Source organism: Amblyomma mixtum, chromosome 4 (genome assembly GCF_055824585.1).
Source record: "Amblyomma mixtum isolate Tamu chromosome 4, ASM5582458v1, whole genome shotgun sequence".
Lineage (NCBI taxonomy): Eukaryota > Metazoa > Arthropoda > Arachnida > Ixodida > Ixodidae > Amblyomma > Amblyomma mixtum.
This window is the reverse complement of record NC_143015.1, coordinates 150,472,850-150,495,943: the sequence shown is the minus strand read 5'-3', so window position 1 is coordinate 150,495,943 and position 23,094 is coordinate 150,472,850. Positions and strand designations below refer to the sequence as shown.

The 23,094-nt window shown below is 46.9% G+C and overlaps 1 protein-coding gene across 5 annotated transcripts in view; it reads right to left on the bottom strand.

Annotated features, from left to right (window-relative positions):
• Window positions 1-3,121: 3,121 nt before the first annotated feature.
• Window positions 3,122-23,094, bottom strand: part of lqf (epsin homolog lqf) — a 37,643-nt gene continuing 17,670 nt past the window's right edge. For 2 of the 5 annotated variants that reach the window (XM_089588319.1, XM_089588320.1), the window contains exons 7-11: window positions 20,532-20,724; window positions 19,224-19,320; window positions 15,705-15,833; window positions 11,361-11,525; window positions 3,122-6,401 (exon numbers count right to left, since the gene is read on the bottom strand). In XM_089588319.1, coding sequence (XP_089444445.1) covers window positions 6,094-6,401; window positions 11,361-11,525; window positions 15,705-15,833; window positions 19,224-19,320; window positions 20,532-20,724 — 892 coding nt within the window. In that variant the 3' untranslated portion in view covers window positions 3,122-6,093. Of the gene's footprint in view, window positions 6,402-11,360; window positions 11,526-15,704; window positions 15,834-19,223; window positions 19,321-20,531; window positions 20,725-20,876; window positions 20,925-23,094 lie in introns of all 5 variants that reach the window. The other 3 variants (XM_089588323.1, XM_089588321.1, XM_089588322.1) reach the window with 3 other exon arrangements.

Here is a 23,094-nt window from a genome sequence, read left to right as displayed (position 1 = left end):
GGTTATGCGTCACTGCCCTGCGATGGTATAGGTGCTCCCACGTTGCTTTTCCTGAGCGACCAGTCAATAATAACTGCCACCTGCCACAGTGGGCTGTTTTCTCGCTATCCGGTGGCCAGGTTGCGATGATGCTGCAAGCTCACATGACCTAGGTGGACCTGCCTCCTAGGTTGCTCTCTGGTCACCACATGCCAGAGTGGAGGTCGTGATTTTTCACTGAACGCCAACACCGGCACCTAATTTTCTGGACAAAAGGGACTAACGATATCGCGTTAAAATTATTTTGATGTCTCTAGCTTGTTCAATACTGTAAAACATTAAAAAGTGCATTTTGTTTACTGCCATGATTAGTCAGCACAGTAATGCACTGCTGGCGGAACCAACGTCACATGGGATGACTTTATTGGTGCAAATTACAACGCTGACATTGCAGAGCCATGCACCGGCAAAGACTTAGTACTAGCGCTTCCTGGCAGCCAGCAATCTGGCGGAGATGGAAAGGCTGCCCTACCCTAGTTGCTTTGGGTGCTTCAACCGCAAATACTTATACTGTGTCCCTAAAGAAGCTCATCAGCTGCAAGGCTCTCAACGAAAGCACGAATGGCTGTCCTTTTTAGGCAATAAACTCCACTTTAGTCTCGCTTTAAAGTTTTGGTCGTAATGCGGGAAGTTCTTACCACAAACTTCAGATACAACACACACAATCCGCATGACTGTCGGGTTATAAGTGGGCTCGCCTCTATAAAGTGAAGCTCCACCCATATTCGGGACCGCCAAAATGTAGACCGTTGTTAAAGCTTTTCTCTTTACTTAAACAAGTTAATCACAAGAAAAAAAATTACAACCTCTAGAATTTTGATACCTGGCTGGCTTAGCCACACGTTAAAAAACCGATTTCGTTTACCGTTGTGGTTGGGCAGAGGACTAATACAGGATGCTGCGGACCGGGACCGAGTCTTAACAACTGCTATTTTCTTACGTTGTATATGACATATATAATCATCGGGTCAGCTGCCTAAAATGCAAGCATAAAAATATCGCCCACATCGCAGTCATTGCAGGACCCACTGTCAACAAAAAGGTTATATCGCAGGAACATTGCATGGCACTCTTTCATGTACATACATATGCATTCATACACACCTTGCATTCCCCGATATACATTCGTCACACATGGCAAGTGCTATAGCTGTGAAGAAATGAACAATAAAGTGTTTTCACAGCTTTTTAAAACATGTTCAAGCTAGAATTAAATGGCTCTCAAACGTCAAGATCATCTTGTAAGAAGTCTCAATATCCCTAACTAGTCAGTGCACAAGCTGACACATCCGACCACCTCAAGATGTTACAAGGAGTCTTCAGAAGTGGACTATAGTCTGGTATAACTTAAGTCTGCTGCGAAGTTCCGCCCGCATTCAGGGCCACTGCACAGAATTCTTCCACGACAAAAAAGTAGTCCGTTAAAACTTTTCTTGTTACTTAAACGAGAAACTAACCACAAGAAAAAACTATAAGCTCCGGAATTTTGACACCTGGCTTGTTTAATAAAGTCAAACATTAAAACGCTGATTTCATTTGCTGTTGTCACTGGCTAGCGGAGTATTACAGGACGCTGAGCAGCGTGGCCCAGTATTGTTTTCTTTTTTTTTAGGTTTTATCCTATTATAGATGTTTGAAAAAAACTTCAGGACGGGACATCTCATTAATGTAATGTTATGGTATCCTAGCTGTAATCTTGCCACGATGTATTGTAGACGTTCAGAGGATGAAAGTGTGTTCAGTGGGATCTTTCTATGAACAATCAATATTGAATGCCAGCAAAGGCTTCATTTCTGCATTACCACTTTGTGTAATCTTCGTTTACTTTTTTTTTTTTTTTTTTCAGAAATACAGATGCCTGGCTGATTTCACAGCCAGTATATGCAGAGATCGCATCGGTTCATGGGCCTTTTATTCAAACAAGGAAAAGGTTGCACGAAATAAACACAAGCTAGGCCAAGAGATGAATGCAGCCTGTGTGACATGTGCTCATCCTGTGCCCTATCTTGCGTACGTGCCTTTCGTGCAACCTTTCTATGTCTGGATAAATGCACCAACTAGCCAAACATGTTCTATTGGAGTTCATGGGCTGCTCAGCACTTGAATTCACTCTCCTCGAACGAACTCGAAACTACACTATGCTTCTACACTATGCTTCCGCACCGCACACCAAAGCCAGTCAGCCAGAGCTCGCAACAACGTTATTTTCGAACTGCTGAATGTCACCACCAAACTTCAAACACCCCTGCGATGGCTCAGTGGTTAAGGCGCTCGTCTACCGAGCCGGAGTACCCAGGTTCGAACCCGACCATGGCGGCCGTGTTTCGATGGAGGTGGAATGCAAAAGGCGCCAGTGTGCTGCGTGATGTCAGTGCACGTTAAAGATCCCCAGGTGGTCAAAATTATTCCAGAGACCTCCACAACGGCACCTCTTTCTTCTTTCACTACCACCTTCCTCCCAGGTGCCCACCGAGATAAGAGATAGATACTGCCCCATTTCCTTTCCTCAAAAACAAATTTACGAATTTATTTTAAATTTTTATTTGACAGCATTTCTGTATGTAGTGATACAGGGCCAAAACGTAGCTGCCACATCACCATTCAGCTGTAGCAGTTCAGAATTCTCGCGTCCTAATACGCATTTAGCCTTTGTCAAAAGTAATGAGCCCGAGTGGTTTTCTTGAAAGCCATGCAGCAGGGGCTCTTGTAGCACACGTGGAACTTCTATGTTCTCAATGTACATTAAAACTCTTATGGACGTCATGCGGACATTCAGGACGTCTGCAGGACATCCAAGGGGGTTTTAGTGCTCATTGGGTTACCAGGGGCAGAGGCGAGAGATTCTGTAACCTTGAAGAAATTCGGAATAGTGGCCGTGCATAAGAAACGGAAACCCTCTTGTGAAATTACTGTGAAGACTTCTGAAGACAGATACTGCGCCATTTTCCTTTCCTCAAAAACCAATTTACTGAAACCACCGACATTTATTGACCCATTAACAACTACCAACGCTGCTCACAGCTATTGCAACACAAAGAATGAGCACGAAGCAACAGCTGTGCAAAATGATTGAATACATTGATCGAACAGAGCGCATTGTTTTTATTTTATCTGCATGCCGGTCTTGTGGGGCGACACACGACAAATTTTTTTTTCCCAGTTCTTCCACAGTTGACAGAATGTTCCGCAACGTTTTATGTTAGCACTGGCCTGCATTGCAACAGAAACACCACGCAACGTTCCTCAGTTAGCCTTCAGCCAAGAAAAACAAAAAGGTCAATTTTACATGTCTCGTACAGGTAAACATGCATTCTAACACTCGCACACTCACGCACAATGCAAAAATGAACTAAGCACCTCACAGACAGGCTAACAGGCCACACCTTTCATTCAGAGACTTACAGAAATAAGCAATTAGCATCTCTATAATATAAAAGCTATAATAAAACTCTGTAAAATAGAAATAGGTCATTTCAGTACAGGAAAAAACTTCTTAAGCAGTAACATAGGGACATTTTTCTAACCTGGCCTGCCCATTCAGCACATCTATTCCCAAAAAAGGAATGAAAACAGCACTTCATCGAAGGTGTATTGACATAACCAAGCCGCAAAAAACTTCCCCATATTTTCCACAACAATCCACTCTGATGACAAAAAAATTCTCTGGCTTGGATGCAATTTCCCGAAAAGCAATAAAAAGTGGCGAAATCCCTGCGAGCAGCAGGTCAGAACTGCTCGATGCCGCTGCATCGCCGACTACACAGCTTGCTTCATCATTATATTCAAGATGGCTCGAGAGAAGTAAAACAGTTACAGCCACCCAACAGGTGTATGGGACCCGTAAGACTGCCAAAGTTTAGCACGCACCACTGAGGACGTGCTTGCAAGCTTTGTTCGTCTACCACTCTCCCAAAATGTAGAAAAGCTACTCCGCTCCTATAAAACTCAACCCCAGCCAAAGAGGGCAACACGATCGTCCACACGCCACCTTGGAAAATGAGGCATCCGCACGTGCACTCAACGCTCTACTCAACAAGCATACACGGTCATTGCCACTCTTCACAGTGAACTCTCGCTAAAGGCTTCAACACTGCCTCAAACACTACCACAGAAATAACACCAGCGTACACCACTGTAAGAGCTTCAATGTGAGCCACACTGCTCCGACACTGGTTATTCCCCCCCCCCCCACACATACATGCACTACATACAAAGAATTTGTCTTGTAAGAGCAAACAGGTAATGCACCTTTGTATGTCAACCCTGCCCCAACATCAAGTAGAAAGATAAATTCCAGCGCATAGCTTACAGCACACATAAATCTTCAGCTAGGAACAGGTGGTACAAAGGATTCACACTCACATTCACGGCCAAAAAAAAAACTTGCACTTCCCATGCAAGCCTCTACAAAGATGCAGCTTGATGTAGCCAGAAGAAAAAAAAAATATTACTTGGTTCCCCAGCTCAAAAAAAAAATTTGTTGTCAAAACGTCTACGCCATCAGCATCTGGGCAGGGGGTATGTGTGGTACAGTAAAAAGTGCTCGGTTGAAAAGCATTAACTAGTGATAGCCACAGGTTCAGCCCACAGTACAGCCTCCCTGACTGCCGTGCAGATATTGGCGCGACAGTGCACAAAAGATGACAATAGTGTCATGACTTAAAAAGGTTTTGCTGCCCCGCAAAACAAGCAAGGCCCAGCACAATCAAGCACAGACCAAGCTTTCCTAATAAAAGCAAACCAAGAATCCAAACGGCAGCCTTGTGGGACTTTCGTACATGCCACAGAATGTACAGGACAGCGAAAAAGTTGACCATTTCAACACATTTCATGCTCCAAAAAGAATGTTGAATAACTTTTCATTGCAGCACATAACCTTCAACCACGTCGGACCACATGAAGCATTAGCAGCTTTCTCTCAAAGACACACGCGACAACCTCCTACGGGCAACACCAAAGTGATCACGACCATAACGCAAACTTACATTTGCATGTCATGATCCTGAACAGCACTGCCTTCTGGGGCTGGCTATGTCAAATGATCTTTGTAGGGGAGTTCCCACGTGAAACATCTAAGCCAAAATCTGAGGAGCTCTGAATCAGGCATCCAAGCTTGGAGCACGTCACGCTGTTGGCATTGAGGCGTCGCAGTTTCTATCAGCGAGACTTCATGGGTGCCCCAGGTTGCTTTTATTTGCTTTTCCGCTCAACGCTATCTACATGGCCCTGGAATTTATTTGCCCACCACGTCCGCAACTTTGTACAAGCCCCTAGAACTTCTCGCATAACTCTCTAGCAGTTGTCAGTGCCAGCTTGCCCACTGAAGAAAAAAAAAAATTGTTACAGCTCACAATGACAGCGCCCGACAAGGACCCTCTTCACATCCACTCTACGCACAAAGCGGTCCAAGCCTCTGGGAATAAGGACCAAAAAAAAAAATACAGCACAGAAACAAGGGCTAGCGAACTGCACGGCTCCTCTTTCTTTGTTTCTCATCTTCCCTCGCATCAGCTTTTGTGGCAGGAGGAGCAAGTGATGGTCAGGCAAGAGGTTCCCGTAAATGCTCTTGTCGGGGTAGGAAAAAAAGGAAACTACAACGGCTTAAATTAGGGCCCAACACCACCAAGCTTTCACGAATGAAGCCGCTTTCACTTCAAGTGCTCAATCGAAAGCTGTCTCCTACTCAAAAGTTTCACGCATCGCAAGCCTTTCCTATTTTCCAGCCGACGTCCCTCTCGTAGCAGATACAAACTGATCAGTCGAGACTCATCTACTACGGGTCGGATGATTCCAGCCGAGCTGGCCTTCACGAGGAACAGAGTCCACGACTCGATAGCTTCCATGGCTCGTGCCACAACACAGGAAAAAAAAAAGGAAGAGAACGGAGGAAGGGGCGGGACTTCTTCCAAAACGCCCGGAAGGCCAAAAAAAAAAAACGCGCACACTGCCCCCCGGAGGCGGGAGCAGGAAGAAAGAGCCGAGACTTCGCGCTTCTTCGCGGTGGTGATCCCAGTGCAAGAGACAGAACCCCCCCCATGGTGCTGCGGGTGTCCCTCAGAGGAAGGGGTTCTGCTGGGCCACGGCAGTCGTTGCTGCGCTCGGCATGGTGCTGTAGCCGTGCGGTTGTTGTGGCAGGAGGCCAGTGGTGGCCGGGAGTGTCGGTGGCATGGCGGCCGCAGGCACAGCAGCCGCGGGAGGCGGGAAGGGGCTGTTCTGCAGCCGCAGCTGGTTGATCGTGGGCGGCTTGGTCGCCTGGAACGGGTTGCTGGCGGCGGCCAGGCCGGCGGGCGACGACGTGGGCGCCGAGAGTGGCGACGCGAACGGGTTTGGCGCGGGTGTCGCACTTGAGGCGCCTAACGTACCTGCGAGTCGGAAGGCAAGGGCCAAAAAAAAAAAAAAAATTCAGGGGGGCACTTTGTTGACCTAAAGTGCGGTGAGGCGAAAGCCTTAGGCGCGGGGTTGCTGCTTGTTGGTTTAGGTTGGTTTATGGGGTTTAACGTCCCAAAGCGACTAAGGCTATGAGAGACGCCGTAGTGGAGGGCTCCGGAAATTTCGACCACCTGGGGTTCTTTAACGTGCACTGACATCGCACAGTACACGGGCCTCTAGAATTTCTCCTCCAAAGAAAGTCAACCGCCGCGGTCGGGATCGAACCCGCGTCTTTCGGGTCAGCAGCCGAGCACCATAGCCACTGGGCAACCACGGCGGTTGCTGCTTGTGTCACTGATGTGTGGTTGCAATGTTAAGCTTCGCCTCTGTGTGTGGAACGCAATAGCGTCTTGCAACGCTGCCAGGGAGTCCATAGAACGCCATCGCCCGTTCAGTTGTACGCCTTGCTCGTCGGTAAATTGGTTTTTGAGGAAAGGAAATGTATCTGTCTCACATACCTCCGTGGACACCTGAACCTCGCTGTAACGGAAAGGGAGGAAGATGGGAGTGAATGCAGACACCTTATTCACTAGACGCACCTTTGTTCATTCCAAACCATCGAGCTGGCATGGCGGAGTGGTTAGCATGCTCGTCTCGCACTCCGGACACCGGGGTTCGATTCCCGAACTCGACCAATTTCCTACTCGGTTTTATTTATCTGGCCTGACTAAAAGGGTTAATTACGCTTATTGGGTAATTAAGAAATTAACTAAACTCAGACCCACTTACTTGGAGCATCACTATACGATCCCTTTAATTGGTTGCATGGTTACTAGCCAAAGTAAAATTGGCCCCGTTTGAAATTCGCACACTGTGAAGTCACGACCGTTTCGACCAATTGAAAAGCGTGACACTTCTGTCGACAACTCCTGCTCACAACGATGAGGCATTAAAGGCTTCCGCCTTAAAAATTAGGCCTCGTTTAGCTGTGGCTAAGCCTGGTCAGCTGCATTAGCTGCAACGCTTTTTAAGTCGTGCAGCGCGTTCTTCTGGTCTCTCTCTCGAGCGCGTAGTCTCTTTCTAGCTTGGTCCTGTCGCCGTTGCTTCTCTTTAGCGCTCTACATAACGACAAGATTCCACCGAGGTAAAACACGCATATACCCCCGCGAAGCGCCACCTCTGCACCCTCTACCTCGGCGGAGAGCATGCATCTGGCGGGAGCAAGCGACTATGCGCGCGGCAGCGGTGTGGCGCCGACGACGCCACCTGGCGGAGCTCAGCTGAAACGGTTGCTAGGCAACGGCTGCTCAAGGCCATTCGTGCCTACCAGCCACTAGCTATGCGACGAGGCGGAATCCCGGCGTAGTGTTGCTAAAGCAACAAAAAAGTGTTCCGGCTTCACTGTAACTACAAACCCGCAGCAAACTGAACACAGCGAATTCAGGCATGCTCTAATCCTTCCCTTTGAATTTACGCCCCCGAGTTTCTGCAACCTCGTTTCCAGTCTTTGCACACCCCCCCCCCCCCCCCCCCCCCAATCTGTCCCCCAGCCACAGTAGCCCAGGACCCAAGTCACCCCTCTCCCTACTCCCCAATCCATTAATATACGTAAAGAATGGCCACAATAACTCAGAGATGGAAGGGGCTGCGCAAAGTGCAACTTCATTTCCGAATGTGGCCCAACACCTGTCAAGCACGCATCTTCTTTTTCCTTGGCCCAGGGTGGGCGATGTCGCTGACGCTCTATCACCACCATCACCCTCAACGTTATGCCAAGCCAACATAATCCCTTCCCTACTGCCAGAGGTGACAGCAAAGAGGCCTCCGATTCCCCTTTCCTATGCTCAATGAAAAGCTCCAACAACAATCTGTCATAGCACAAAAGATAGACTGACCAAACGACACACACGCACAAACACTGTACTTTGCTGAATGCCAGTGAGTGAGGAGCACCGAGATGCAGGAAACTTGCAATGGCTAACAGGCAAGACTGAACTACAAGAGCTCATATTCAACAGCAACAACCAAACAAATTTACTCCAGTCTAAAATATTAGCCTAGTTTCACAGTTTCAAGCATCCAGGGACTACTCTGAGAGTTACAGAAATGAATACAAGCATCCAAGCAGTACACATTCCTTTAGCCACAACTGGAAATTGCCAGTCAACAAAAATTTTACCTGCCTGTCGCTGCATCACAAGACATACGTTGACTGGCCAGTAAAAAATAAAATAAAAAGTACAAAGTGCTCATCGCCAACTGGCACAGCTGGTTCAAATCCCGAGATAGTAATGCCAGCCTTTTTAAGGGTTAGCATCCCACTAGACTAGCTGTTTTAAGGACAAAAAAAAAAAAAAGAAAAAATCTGCAGCGGACCTCAGGCTTCAGCCTTGGTTCTAGTCTTTCTTGGCGGAAACTTTCCACGCAAAAGGAACGGGGACCTTCTGCCACAGATGTCGGCTTTTATCTAGCACTTGCTAACAGCAGCACCAAAGATATAACGGCGTGTAGGATTGTAGTCTGGCAGTCAGCACGTGTTCGCTTCTCTCGCGCCCGTCAACAGCGCCTTGGAATAAGCGGCGCTGACAGTTGTAGGCCTGCAGTAACCCTCCCGCACTCACATCGGTTGTGAAAATGGCAATAGCTTTCGTTTTAATGTACCGCTTTCCACACGACACGGCTGCAATGCGGGGAAACCACCCTAGCTGGCACTCGACCTGCCGCAGTTGCCTGCTTGTGGCGCTGTGCAGAGAAGCCAACCTAACTGGCGCTGGTTTTGGTTCCGTAAACAAAAAATTCGAACTGCGCTACACATCTCACTAGCAGTGGAGGCCGCTTTCCCGGGCAAGTGGTAGACTGCGCGAGAGCAGATTTGCTCTAACTTACAGAGCATTCATCACGGCAGAATCTGAAACTACGGGACCATTGGTAATTCGGTTTGTCACTTACTTGGCTAGCCAGCCAGGCTGCACAAGAGTGCAAAAGAAAGGAAGGTGCACCGTTTTATCGCCTTTAAGAGGGGACGAGGGTCTTAAAACTAACTTTTTTATTTATGGCTAGAATCTCATGAAATTTCGCACACAGATGCGTTTTTCTCTTTTAATTCCAAATATGTAATCATAATTGAGCTGGCGGTCTTAAATCTTGCAAAGTCTAGTATGTAATTAGGTCATTTCTTGCACAGATTTGAAGAACTTTCTCACTGCACTTTGTCGCTTTTATTTAGATGAATTGACAGCCAGAGAGTTCCCATACCCTGTGACACTCTTCGTTTTTCTCTAAGGATATGGCATCCTGATATACTATGTCGAGAGTAAAAGGTCGCAATATTTAACACTGCAACTCTTTAAGCTAATTGTAGATTGCTATCAATACAAAAAAAAGTAAGAATGCCACCGAGTATGGGAACTCTCTGCCTATCAATTCATGTAATTAAAAGCAACAAAAATGCAATGAGAAAGTTCATTAAACCTGCTTAAGAAATTACCTAATTGCACTCTAGAATTTAAGATAACTTTTGATCCAAGACCACCGGCTCAATTATGACAACATTTTTGGAATCACAAGAGAAAAACACATCTGTGTGCAAAAATTTAATGAGATTCTGGCCATAAATAAAAAGGTTAGAGTTTTAAGACCCTCATCCCCCTTAAAGGTGCAGTGAAAAAAAATCTGAACTCGTCTTTTTGCCGCGGGAACTCAATCTACACATTCCGAGCATTCTTAGAAACTGCGATTTATTGCCCTGTGTGACCGATTTCCCTAATCAAATCGAATAAATAAAAATTTGCTAGTATGGATTACTGCGTATTACTCCGCCGATGGCAGAGCGGTAAGCCGCCACGGGACTGGGTGAAAGGCACTCCACGCGTTGGTCGACTCCGCCCACCGTACGGGGAGAATTAAAAAAAAAAGGCGGGAGCCAGACATTAATTCGATTTAATTAGGGAAATCGACCACACAGGGCAATAAAATGAAGTTTCTAACCCTTTGAAGGTTTTTGCCGTATATGTACGGCGGCGGTTTTCTGTCCCGCAAGGTCTTTGCCGTACGGGTACGGTTTCGATCTTCCGTTTGAAATTTTGCGCCAAAAGAACAATGCGTGCTCACTGGGGGGTGCTGCCACCTCTTAGGACTTACAAGAAGTGCTTGAATTTTGTGCTGCCTTCTTACGGAGATAAGCAGAACTTATGTCTAGCTTTAGCGCGGCGGCACAGACTGCGGCAACACCCCTTTTCTAGTTTTTGTTTCGCCGCATGATCGCAATGGAGTCGCGCGAAATTTGAGTTTTCTTTTTGTCAGCACTATGTTGCAGGGGCTTCCGAAGTTGATTTCTATCTTTATTGGCACTGCTCTTAGCTTGCTTATCACCGTTGCTCGCGAGGTATTCTCGCCCTCTGTGGCAACGCGCCTACGCGGTTTCGATTCCGCCGCGGGATCGCAACGGAGTCGCAGTAAACGTGTTTTCTCTTTGTGGGCACTGTTTTGCAGAGGCAGCGAAAGTTGATTTCTATCTTTATTGGTGCTGCTCTTAGCTTGCTTATCACTGTTGCTATTCTATTCTATTGAACATTTTCCAGTTGTGAGTGATGCTGTCACCAAAGTACTGTTCCTAATTTTTTTTTTTTACTATTTATTCTCGATTATATACATTTTGTAGATTCAAGATCCGCAAGAAAGTAATTTGACCACCTGGCAAAGTTTTCTTCAAAATAATTCGACCCTCAAAGGGCTAAGAATGCTCGGAATGTGTAGATTGAGTTCCCGCGGCAAAAAGACGAGTTCAGATTCCTCTTCACTGCACCCTTAATCTCAATTTGCCTCTGACTGACTGCAGCGAGGGCTGCAAGTTTGGGAGTGAACTTGTATTTGGAGTCAACTTATGCGCGGCGATACGCGGCATTTTGTTTTCAGTTGTTTCGGTTCATTCTTCTTTGCAAACTGCAACTCACCTGGGGGTCGCGTCGTGACGAGAGCATCTAAGTTCACCAGGTTAGAATTGGGACCCAGGAAGCTTTCGGGCGTTTTCCGTTTGCTCAGTTCGTCTTCCTCGGCGCTGGGCAAGACGCGACGCAGGCCACCCAAAGCCAGCGCGTCTCCCACCGCCCCAGTTTGTTCTACAGATCCACAGCCCATCCGGCAACAGCCAAACAAAAGTAGCGTGCGTTATTTTTCAAAGCGATGTTTCGCATTGCATCACAACACAGTAAGCCAACAAAGGAGCGAAGGAGAACGCAGACAAAAACAAGAACGGGCACGGAGGGGCAATAACGTAATTAAACGTCACAACGGAAGAAGAAACACACGTGACAGTTGTCACCAAGGCCGGTTGTTAATGTGAAGTTTTTGGGAGTGCAACCACCATGCACATAGAGAGAAACAGGTTCCAAAAGCAAACATTTCATCCCAATCATTATCACAGCAGTCACCACACAAACAGAATGGTATCCCAGATGAACAAATCAACACCATCAAAGTAAACAAACAACATTTTCGTGTAAGTGTGTTGATGAGCAGGACATCACGGCAGCCACGCCCAGAGCAGTGAGATTTGTCGGGCAAGAAGTGGCACATTTTCAAGAATAGAAACGACAGTCGAAGGAGTAAGGGAAACAAAAAAGTGTCACCACAAGGTTACCAGCATTCACCCAAAGGAGGACGCAAAATACGTGTTGCACGATGTTGAGGCCACGGTTGACCCCAGTGAAGCGGAACAGGGGTGGTGATCGCCGCAGGTGAGAAAGCCATTTCGCCACAAGAACGTTGATGAGTGAGGTGGCGAGGAGGTAGTGGTGGTGGTTGGCACACAAATGGCGAGTGGGAGGGGGGAAAAGGGAGGAGAGACAAACACACAAAAACAAAACAGATCAGAGGCAGGACAGCACAGGAACACAGCACAGCACTGCTCTCTCAAGATTATGCATGGCTAGTAAACGCTTGCCTCTTTTTCACAATGCTAGTCGAGCACAACCAAGTCAGTCTGTCGTCATGACCATCATCGCCCACCCAATTATGTCGATTGCAGTAAAAGTGTGCCTCCCACTGAACTTCGACTAACCCTTGTCCTGCCACCCTATCTCCCTCAAAGTTCCTGATCTCATCCACCCCTCACTCTCTCTGTTCCCACTACACTTTCCCTGTGCCCCAATCCATTTCGCTGCCCTTAAGTGCCATTGATCACCATCATCATCAGCCCCATTATGCCCACTGCAGGCTAAAGGCCTCTCCCATCTCTCTCCAACTGACCCTGACCTGTGACAGCTGCAGCCACCCTATCCCAGATCTCATCCACCCCCTCACTCTCTCTGTTCCCACTACACTTTCCCCCTGTTCCAATCCCACTTCGCTGCCCTAACGTGCCACTGACCATCATCATCAGCCTGACTACACCCACTGCAGGGCAAAGACACCTCCCAAGTCTCTCCAATTAGCCCTGTCCAGTGCCAGTTGCGGCCACTGTATCCCCGCAAACTTCTTAATCTCATCCGCCCATCTAACTTTCTGCCGCCCCCTGCTATGCTTGTCTTCTCTTGGAATCCACTCCGTTACCCTTAAGGACCATCGGTTACCTTGCCTTCACATAATATGACATTGGCCATATATCTTCTCAAACTTGCCCTTCCGGGCACAGCCATGTTGCCATTGGGCTGTCTGTGGCAGCACCGTTCTCATTGGCAGGTTTCCCAGAGGCAGCTTACTAGGCATGCACGCCATAGTCCAAAATTCATGAGCTCTTTATCCATATACAAATAAAGTGAAAACGTTCATCTGTTCCTCGCACTGCACGCCTTGTCGATGCCCATTTCTTCTTCTCGATTTCGACTAGCATGTCACAAACTCACACCTGTTCCCTCACCCACTCTGCCTTTTTCCTTTCCAAAACACACCGCTCTCCTCAAAGTTTCAGCCCCATGGGTGAGTACCGGCACATACGTCATAAGCAAGTTATAAGCTGTACCAAAGTATCAATCTGGGCGGCAAAAACGAGCCCTCCGCAAACAACTGACGCCAAACTGCCTCCAATAAGTCAGTCCAATTCCCAGCAATGCCATGTCACAGCAACAGTGAGCCACTGATGTTAAAAATAAGTCCAGTCCATGGCCATACACGACAAAGACGAGGACAGACACTCAGAAGAAAGTGAAGGTAGAGCAACAAAAGAGAGTATGAGCTTGAAAAGTTCATAACAAGCACACAGGAAATAACCTGACACATGAAGGAACAGGGTCACAGTCCTGCACAGTCCATGCACAGTGTTGGGAAACTGAAGTGCCTTACCACCACTTTCGCAGTGGTTGGCAGAGAGCGCATGACAAGCCAGGGCAGTGCACTGGTAACCTACTAGTGACGCAAAACTGCACTGCCTCTGTGCTGCCTGCCACAACACAGTAGAACCTCATTATAACGAAATAATGGCTATAAGGAAGGAATGACGATTCCCCTTGGAAGCTCGGTCAACAACGGCTATAACGAAGCTACAGCTGCAACGGAGTCATCGGTGGACCCCTTCAACGTCATTATAACGAGGTTCAATAGTCATCATCATCATCATCAGCCTGACTACGCCCACTGCAGGGCAAAGGCCTCTCCCATGTCTCTCCAATTAACCCTGTCCTTCGCCAGTTGCGGCAACCGTATTCCCACAAATTTCTTTACCTCATCCGCCCACCTAACCTTCTGCCGACCCCTGCTATGTTTGTCTTCTCTTGGAATCCACTCAGTTACCCTCAAGGACCAGCGGTTATCTTGCCTTCGCATTACATGCCCTGCCCAAGCCCACTTCTTTCTCTTGATTTCAACTAGGATGTCATTAATCTGCGTTAATCCTCTCACCACTCCGCCCGCTTCCAATCTCTTAACGTTGCACCTATCATTTTCCTTCCAATCTCTTAACGTTGCACCTATCATTTTCCTTTCCATAGCTCGCTGCGTTGTCCTTAACTTAAGCTGAACCCTCTATGTTAGCCTCCACGTTTCTGCCCCGTAGGTGAGTACCGGTAACATACAGCTGTTATATACTTTTCCCTTGAGGAATATTGGTATACTGTCATTCATTATCTGGGGGAACCTGCCATATGCGCTCCACCCCATTCTTATTCTTCTAGTTATTTCCCCTCTCATGATCCGGATCAGCTGTCACAGTAGCTGGCTCAAGATGGTCATCCCCACATTATTTTTGCATCATTTTAAATCTCACGCTAAGGAACAACCGATAACCGCTTGTATTTTGGCACAAGCTGCGGGGCTTCAGGTTTTTAAGCGTTTACAATGCAGACAGTGCCCACTGTTGCCGTGAAAACAGGTACAGGAGAAGCAGGTATGCAGCTCTGCGAGAGCTTTTCAGCGGTTCTTTATTCTTGTTTGCCTGTTTTCCACAACAACAAAAAAAAGACAACGCCGATGGGTGGAGGGCTCCTCATACATTTGCTGATGTCACCGATATTCACAACAAGAGGCTTTTAACGCTTGTCAAACAGATGCGAGCAGTAGACTGCAATGGCCTCCATATGCAAGCATACAAGTCGAACTGTCCGATCACACAGTGCTAGTACTCAACTGGTAGTTAACCCTTTGAAGGTTTTTGCCGTATATGTACGGCGGCGGTTTTCTGTCCCGCAAGGTCTTTGCCGTACGGGTACGGTTTCGATCTTCCGTTTGAAATTTTGCACCAAAAGAACAATGCGTGCTCACTGGGGGGTGCTGCCACCTCTTAGGACTTACAAGAAGTGTTTGAATTTTGTGCTGCCTTCTTACGGAGATAAGCAGAACTTATGTCTAGCTTTAGCGCGGTGGCACAGACTGCGGCAACACCCCTTTTGTAGTTTTGGTTTCGCCGCGTGATCGCAACGGGGTCGCGCGAAATTTGAGTTTTCTTTTTGTCACCGCTATCTTGCAGGGGCTGCCGAAGTTGATTTCTATCTTTATTGGTGCTGCTCTTAGCTTGCTTATCACCGTTGCTATTCTATTCTGTTGAACATTTTCCAGTTGTGAGTGATGCTGTCACCAAAGTACTGTTCCTAATTTTTTTTTACTATTTATTCTCGATTATATACATTTTGTAGATTCAAGATCCGCAAGAAAGTAATTTGACCACCTGGGAAAGTTTTCTTCAAAATAATTCGACCCTCAAAGGGTTAAGAAGAACTTCTTGCTAGGCAAGTTGGTGCATACTGTTGTAGGTACGAATTGTGCACAAAAGACACACACAGGAAGTGTTTCTTCCTGTGTGTGTCTTTTGTGCGCAATTCGTACCTACAATAGTACTCAACCGCAGGCAAGAGAACAGTTCCACCCACCAGAGCTCGGACTGGTGGTGGCCGACCGTTTGCTCAGTGTGTCAAACTCGTCCAGGTCGTTCCCATTGGTCGTGACAGCAGAGGACCGCCAGGGATCTGGGCCGCTCGACCACGGGTCTCCGTGGCTCGCTGTCAGGGAGACCACAGAGAAATCGATCAGCTTGTCCCCGAATTTCGCGGCACCAAAGACAACATTCCTCGACCGAATGCCATGATCAGCAATTTTTCTTCCCCGATTCCACCGCACATCTGGCTTCAGGGGGGACCCTGGTCTTGAAAAAAAAAATTTTTATTCATGAAGTCACAGTTATGAAATTTTCAGGCCACATGTATTTTTGTGCGCTGATTCTAGATATGTCATTTAATTTCATGTAAAACAATTAATTGAGCACTTGTGCAATTTTTATGCAAGTATTTTGGAAAGAGTTTTGAAGAAAATTTGCTGGAGGAAACTCGCTGAAATGCATGCCGTTGGGTTCTCTTGACACCAAGGAATGCAGTAAGGGTAAAACTGTCTTCCTGCCTATCATAGAACTTTAGTTATAGAGTTATGAAGTTGTCGCTTCAGAAATGGGAAGAAAAGTGTGTATTTCTGTTTCTGAAGTGGCTGCTTCAGTACCCTATAACTCAAGTTCTATGATAGCCAGGAAGACAGTTTCACCCTTACTGCATTCCTTGGTGTCAAGAGAGCCCAATGGCATGCATTTCAGCGAGTTTCTTGCAGCAAATTTTCTGCAAAACTTTTCCCAAAATACTTGCATAAAAATTGCACACGTGCTCAAGAAATTGTTTTACACAAATTTAAATGACATACTAAAATTAGCGCACAAAAATGCATGTGGCCTGAAAATTTCATTACTATTTCTAGATTAATAAAATTTTCTTTTCAAGACCAAGGTCCCCCCTTCAGCATGCCCTTAGGGGATGTGCGCCCAGTGACAGGGCTGACTCCCTTTATTATTTTTTGCTGTTTCCCCAAGTAACTCTGCTGCAGTGGTTTTGACATCCTAGCTTTTAAGGGGGGACGAGGGTCTTAAAACTGAACTTTTTATTTGTGGCTCGAATCTCATGAAATTTTGCACACAGATGTGTTTCTCTCTTCTGATTCCACAAATAGTCATAATTGAGCTGGTAGTCTTAGATCAAAATTTATCTTGAATTCTAGAGTAATTTGGTAATTTCTTACAGACCTTTAATGAACTTCCTGACTGAATTTTGTTGCTTTTAATTACATGAATTGATAGCCAGTGAATACACATACCCGATGACATTCTTACTTTTTTTTTTGTTTAGACCACATATAAATAGCAATTTACAATTGGCTTAACGAGTTGCAGTGTAAAATACTGCAACCTTTTACTCTCGACATAGTATATCAGGAGGACATGCCTTCAGAGAAAAACGAAGAATGTCACCGGGTATGGGAACTCTCTGGCTATCAATTAATGTAAATAAAAGCAACAAAATGCAACGAGAAAGTTCATTAAATCTGCGCAAAAAATGACCTAATTACATACTAGACTTTGCAAGATTTAAGACCGCCAGCTCAATTATGATTACATATTCGGAATTAGAAGAGAAAAGCGCGTCTTTGTGGAAAATTTCATGAGATTCCAGCCATAAATAAAAAAAGTTAGTTTTAAGACCCTCGTCCCCCCCTAAAGTTACTTGCTAAGGCACACTTTAACCTCGAAGAACTGACTGAATCAGCTTCGCTCACCTCCTTTTCAAACGACAATGTTCAGCCTCTGTCAACGTACGTGAAGTACGTCCCTCCTGACGCAGAGCCTTGGGAGGCAGCAATAAACAAAACGATGTCACATGCTGCCAGACAACCACGAAGGCTGGCGCTGGCGCAAGAGACACTGAGCTCCAGCGTACTGTTCAATTCCGCAGACTCCCTGCGAACTACGCCGAGGCGCACACACATGCCCAAACATTGCCCACTCCCAATGCCTGCTCAGGCAGACAGAGAGCGACTGCAGGGCGTTAAGGGGAAACTGCATAGGTTTTAGAAATCAACGAGCTTAAGAGAGCCGAATGTGTGAAACGTGCAGGTAAAGCATGCGAACTCTTTTTGGGCTAGCACTTGAAGTAGTGAAGTAACCGCCGATTCAAATCTGGACGCCCTTCAAGCTTCTCCGCAGCGCACAACGCCAAGTGGGGGGGCGCATGATGACGTCATATCGAAGGTATCGGTACATTTCCAACGCACAAACGCCTACTTTGAAGCAACAAAACCAACGGCACCGAAGGTGAACTCTTCTGAGAGTTGTTTGGCAGCATCTAATGCATCAGGGCAGGGTGTGGCTGGGGAGAGCGGTAATTTGAAATCATACCTTCCGTGACGTCACGCTGAGTTTTCCTGCACTCCTCCGGTGCACTGAGGACAAGCGCAAAATTCAATCGTCGATTACGTCCCTATTTTAAATGCTAGTGCAAAAACACTTGGCATGCTTTACCGACAGCCTACATAGATTTGAATCCTTGAATATCGCGAAATTCTCAAAAAAGTGCTGCAGTTGCCCTTTAAGGGGGGATGAGCGGATCAAAGGCAACTTCTCTATTTTTCAACTTAAGCGGGGATGAGGGGATCAAAGGCAACTTCTCTATTTTTCTACTTCGAGTGATGAAATTTGGCAGGCTGGCTTAAAACAGCACCAAACAATCAGATATAAAGTTTCACAATGACAGCTTCAGTAGGTTCCCTGTTATCATTGTTTATATGTTGTCCCCATGTTGCTCGCTTGTGGAAAGCCTAGCATGACAAAAAAAAACAGGCTACAGGTCTGTAAATGCTTTTAATATTTACTAAGAAGTGGGGTGTAAATCAAGACTCTCTTAATTTCTTTTTTAAATTTCTCTGCTCTTTTTTTTTTTAAGGACACAATATGCACCTTATTTTATGTTTAGAATGTATCATGCTCTAATTACCAAGTAATAAAAAACAAATGAACCTAAATGGTAAATCTGAGACTGTCTTGACGCAGATCACACTTCAGTGATCACAACAAAACAAACAGGGTAAAAATCCATGCACCCATTGCTGTGCTACGCTTTCCACGAGCAAGGTATTAAGCTTAAGACAAACTTTCGAGAAAACAAGCCTGAAAGTTCTAAGCTAGCACACACTGTCTGTGTAGATGCCGACAAATGTATTTATTTGGAGTGCTTAAAGTTTATTTTTGGGTGAACTATTTCAGTACAACATAGAAACAGTGTTGAAGATGCCAAAAAGTGTGCTTTTCAAAAATCGACTTTTTTCGCGATTTTTGCAATCTGATCCCCACATCCCCCGTTAAGGAAGTTCCTTTAAAGCACGAAGGGAAATTGAAGTCCCACTTTGCTCAAATGGGCGTTATGTGTAGATGAGCATTCTTGCGCTCCGCCTCCGTCGGAATCGGCAGCCCAACGCCAGAGCTGCCATGGCGGCTCGCTCCAACGAGTACCCACTGTGAGCAAGTCCGCAAGTGAACACTGCAGGCCGTGTCGGCGACAAAAACCAAAAGGAGTGCGCACCAGGTTTGGAAGTGGGCGACTGCCACGGGTCGTTTGCTGTCGCGGTTGTGCTTGGGCGACTGCTCGTGGGGGAAGACCACGGGTCAGGAGCTGCAGCCTGGTCGAGGGGAAACCAGAAACAACACTTCAGTGAACCACGTCGTCTACTAACACGTCCCCTTGCAATAGTTTTCCATCACTAACCACTTTTCAAAACTTTTTTTTCTCCCAAAGCGATACCAGGTTCGCATGCCTGAAATTTACACCTATAAATAGCCAAAAAATGTATGCTTAGAGTGGTGCTACTGATGCCCCAATGTTTCAGAACCACATCATTGCCGTGGCATTTTTCCTGGAATCCAATGCAGTGAGGCATAACGGCATGCTTAGAAAGGTCAGAGAAGACCAAATATCCTCAATCCAGCGGGAGGGCGTCCCATGCTTTTTTTTTGCAGTCGTGTCAAGCTATTCAGGTTAGACATGCAAATAGTGAAAACAAAACAATTATGAAAGGTGATTTGCGGGTCTGTTTACCCTCACTGGCCACCGTAAAGAAGAACGAGATAAGAAAAGAACCGACTTTGTTCTTACATTGTTCTCAACATTCTTCACATCCGAGGTTAGAGGTGCAGTGAAGAGGAATCTGAACTCGTCTTTTTGCCACGGGAACTCGATCTACACGATCCGAGCACTCTTAGAAACTGCGACTTATTGCCCTCTGTGGCCGATTTCCCTAATTAAATTGAATTAACGTCCGGCTCCCGCCTTTATTTTCTGAATTCTCCCCGTATGATGGGCGGAGTCGACCAACGCGTGGAGTGCCTTTCAGCCAGCTCCGTGGAGGCTTTGCTCTCGCTTTGTTTTTTAGTTTCATTTGCAGATAATATTGTAACGTGGCGGCCAGCCGAAGAATGAGGCGTGATGAACCATGAACAAGAGATGATTTTAATGGCCGCTGGCCTAGAGCCTAGTAAAATAAGCCTGCAGAAATAAAAATACGCGCGGACTATTTGCTTCTACGGACTACTACATATTACTCCGCCGATGGCAGAGTGGCAAGCTGCCACAGGACTGGGTAAAAAGCACTCCACGCATTGGTCGACTCCGCCCACCGTACGGGGAGAATTCAAAAAATAAAGGCGGGAGCCGGACGTTAATTCGATTTAATTAGGGAAATCGGCCGCCCAGGGGAATAAGTCGAAGTTTCTAAGAAAGCTCGGAACGTGTAGATTGAGTTCCCGCGGCAGAGACGAGTTCAGATTCCTCTTCGCTGCACCTTTAACACCAGCGTGTAATCAATCAAAAAACTTTTCCCTCTCTCCCCCCTACCTGGCTGCCGTCGTAGAGTGGCATCCCCCAGGGGTCGGTAGTCGTGGGTGGCTCGGCACCGGCGGGTCCACCCGAGGCACCCAGGTTGAGGCCCAGCAGGTCGTCCAGCCCAGATGCCGAGCTCGGGTGGTGCTGGGAGGACGAAGAAGGGCCCGCCCCCGAGGACGACGCACCATTGTGCAGGGTCGACGACCTGCGTCTCGCGGCGCAACACCCGAGGTGAGACAAATCCTCCCGAGCCCCACACATCCTCTTGTTAAAACGCTTTCTCCCATCTCTCTCGCTCGCCACGCTTACGACGTGCCGAGCAGGTCGCCGAGTGAGAGAAACGGCGGTTGTGCTTACTGTTCGGCTTGTCGGAGCAGATACTGCATGTGCATTTCAAACGAGAAACTGCGGAATCAATGGATGGAAAGAAGAGAGAGAGAAAGAAGAAATATGTTTTTCAACCAGCAACATTAAGGGCCCTTCTCTACATGCAAAGATCAGTGCGCACGAGAGTAACCAAATGGGCACAGCGATCGCTTTCAAAACAATAAGGTAGTCTCTCAACGATACATGACGGAGAAAAACAACGCAATCTAACACAATCTCTCTCCACAATACACGGCTGAAAAAAACAACGCAATCAAACATAATCCATTACAAACTGGAGCCTCACGCTATATACTGCAATTCACTCCCAAAGTTGAGAATGCAGCGCAGTAAGACAGCTCCAGTTGCTATGACGGGAGTCAAAGGCAGCTAGTCTGCATGGGCCGAGCAGAGAAAGCTAGCAATTAAATCACACGCACAAGGAGCAATTGATGGTTTGGTTTGGTTTTTTGGGGTTTAAAGGGACACAGAGGAGAAATTGAAGTTGACTTGCATCGACAGAATACCAGCTCCTGATTACAAAAACGCCATTCATACTGACAACAAAGCTCCTGTAACATAGAAAAGAGCAAGAACCAAAATACAGGTATCGCCGCCACAGGCCAAACTCGCAAGTACAAGCTTCATGGCGTCATAGGACAAAACAGTGTTGCTAGAACCAATAGTTCTAGCAACACTAGGACACGAGAAGCTACGAATCACTGAGGCGCAGCAAATGCATGCGCAAATCTCCTTGACGTCGCCACATGGCGCCACGTACCCGATAGCTATGCGCGCTCCTGCAGCGCCGGGACCAATCAGCGCTTGCTCTCAGCGGTATGGGGGCTCCCGGTATTCCGCTAATGGTAACAAGGTACACGGTATGCTAAAGGCGTCTATTTGCGAGAACTTCGTTGACGACTTCGAGAACGGGATCCATTGTAACGCTGGCAAAACGCCGGTGCAAATGTAAACGAAGCGACGGCCGCAATAGCCGATAGATGCCTTCAACGTGCGGCCGGCGGTATCTTTCTTTTCGGCTGCTGCTGGGCCGCACTGCTGGCCGCCAGAAATCACGGAGTCTGCGTTACGTCATGTGAATGTCATGTTTCACGCCACTTAGTTCTGTGTCGTCATAGCAGAATCCCAAGTTTGAATCAGAGCGGCGGGAAAAACTATTTCAACTTCGAATCCAAATTTCTTAGAAATAAATGCATCTTTCGCTGCCGGCCAAGTGGCAACAAAGCCATGAAATGCCGAACTATCGGATTTTGCTATAAAAAAAAATATTAATAGAGCTCTCCTCAGTGTCCCTTTAACGTCCCAAAGCGACTAAGGCTATGATAGACGCCGTAGTGGAGGGCTCCGGAAATTTCGACCACCTGGGGTTCTTTAACGTGCACTGGCATCGCACAGTACACGGGCCTCTAGAATTTCTCCTCCAAAGAAATTCAACCGACGCGGCCGGGATCGAACCCGCGTCTTTCGGGTCAGCAGCCGAACACCATAACCACTGAGCCACCGTGGCGGCCAAGGAGCAATTGAGAGTTGAGCTTGTCACGTCAAGAGATATGAAGAGCTCCAAAAGAAAGCAACAAGCAAAGTGAACCAAACATGAACCTTAGAAAGCAGTACGTGCATTTCGGGAAACCACTCCCCTGCTTTTATAATTGGGCGCATACTGTGTGCACCCAAACCCTAAGCAAACAACCTTGCCTGGAATAGGCAACACTAGCAACACTGCCCACAGTGGTTACAAGAAGCGTTTTCGAACCATTCCAAAATGCAGGCACTAGCTGATGTCCTCGTCAACATACCACAGAAGACCGCCAGCACATTGCCCAACATTTAGGAGCGATAAACGAAAACTATGTCCCCGAACGTCACTGTTCCAAATGTGCAAGCATACAGTGAGGGACTAGAAGTGAGGTTTCAAACTAGTCTTGCCAAGCGGGCCACATCAGCTTACTTTCGTTCCACTTTTCCGTACAATAAAGGAAAGGGGAGGAAATACAGCTCCTTTATCCCGCCTGCGACAATGCACAATTCTGCCATCACCTCAGACATATCAAAATTCAAACACTTACCCCAAGCTTGGGGCAGTGTACAGTTAGGCGATAACTATCACTGAATTCGCGGAGCAAGCATGTTTGACTGCTGCCTTACAAGTAATACCCCTGTCACACTAGCAAATTTAATGTCATTCGAA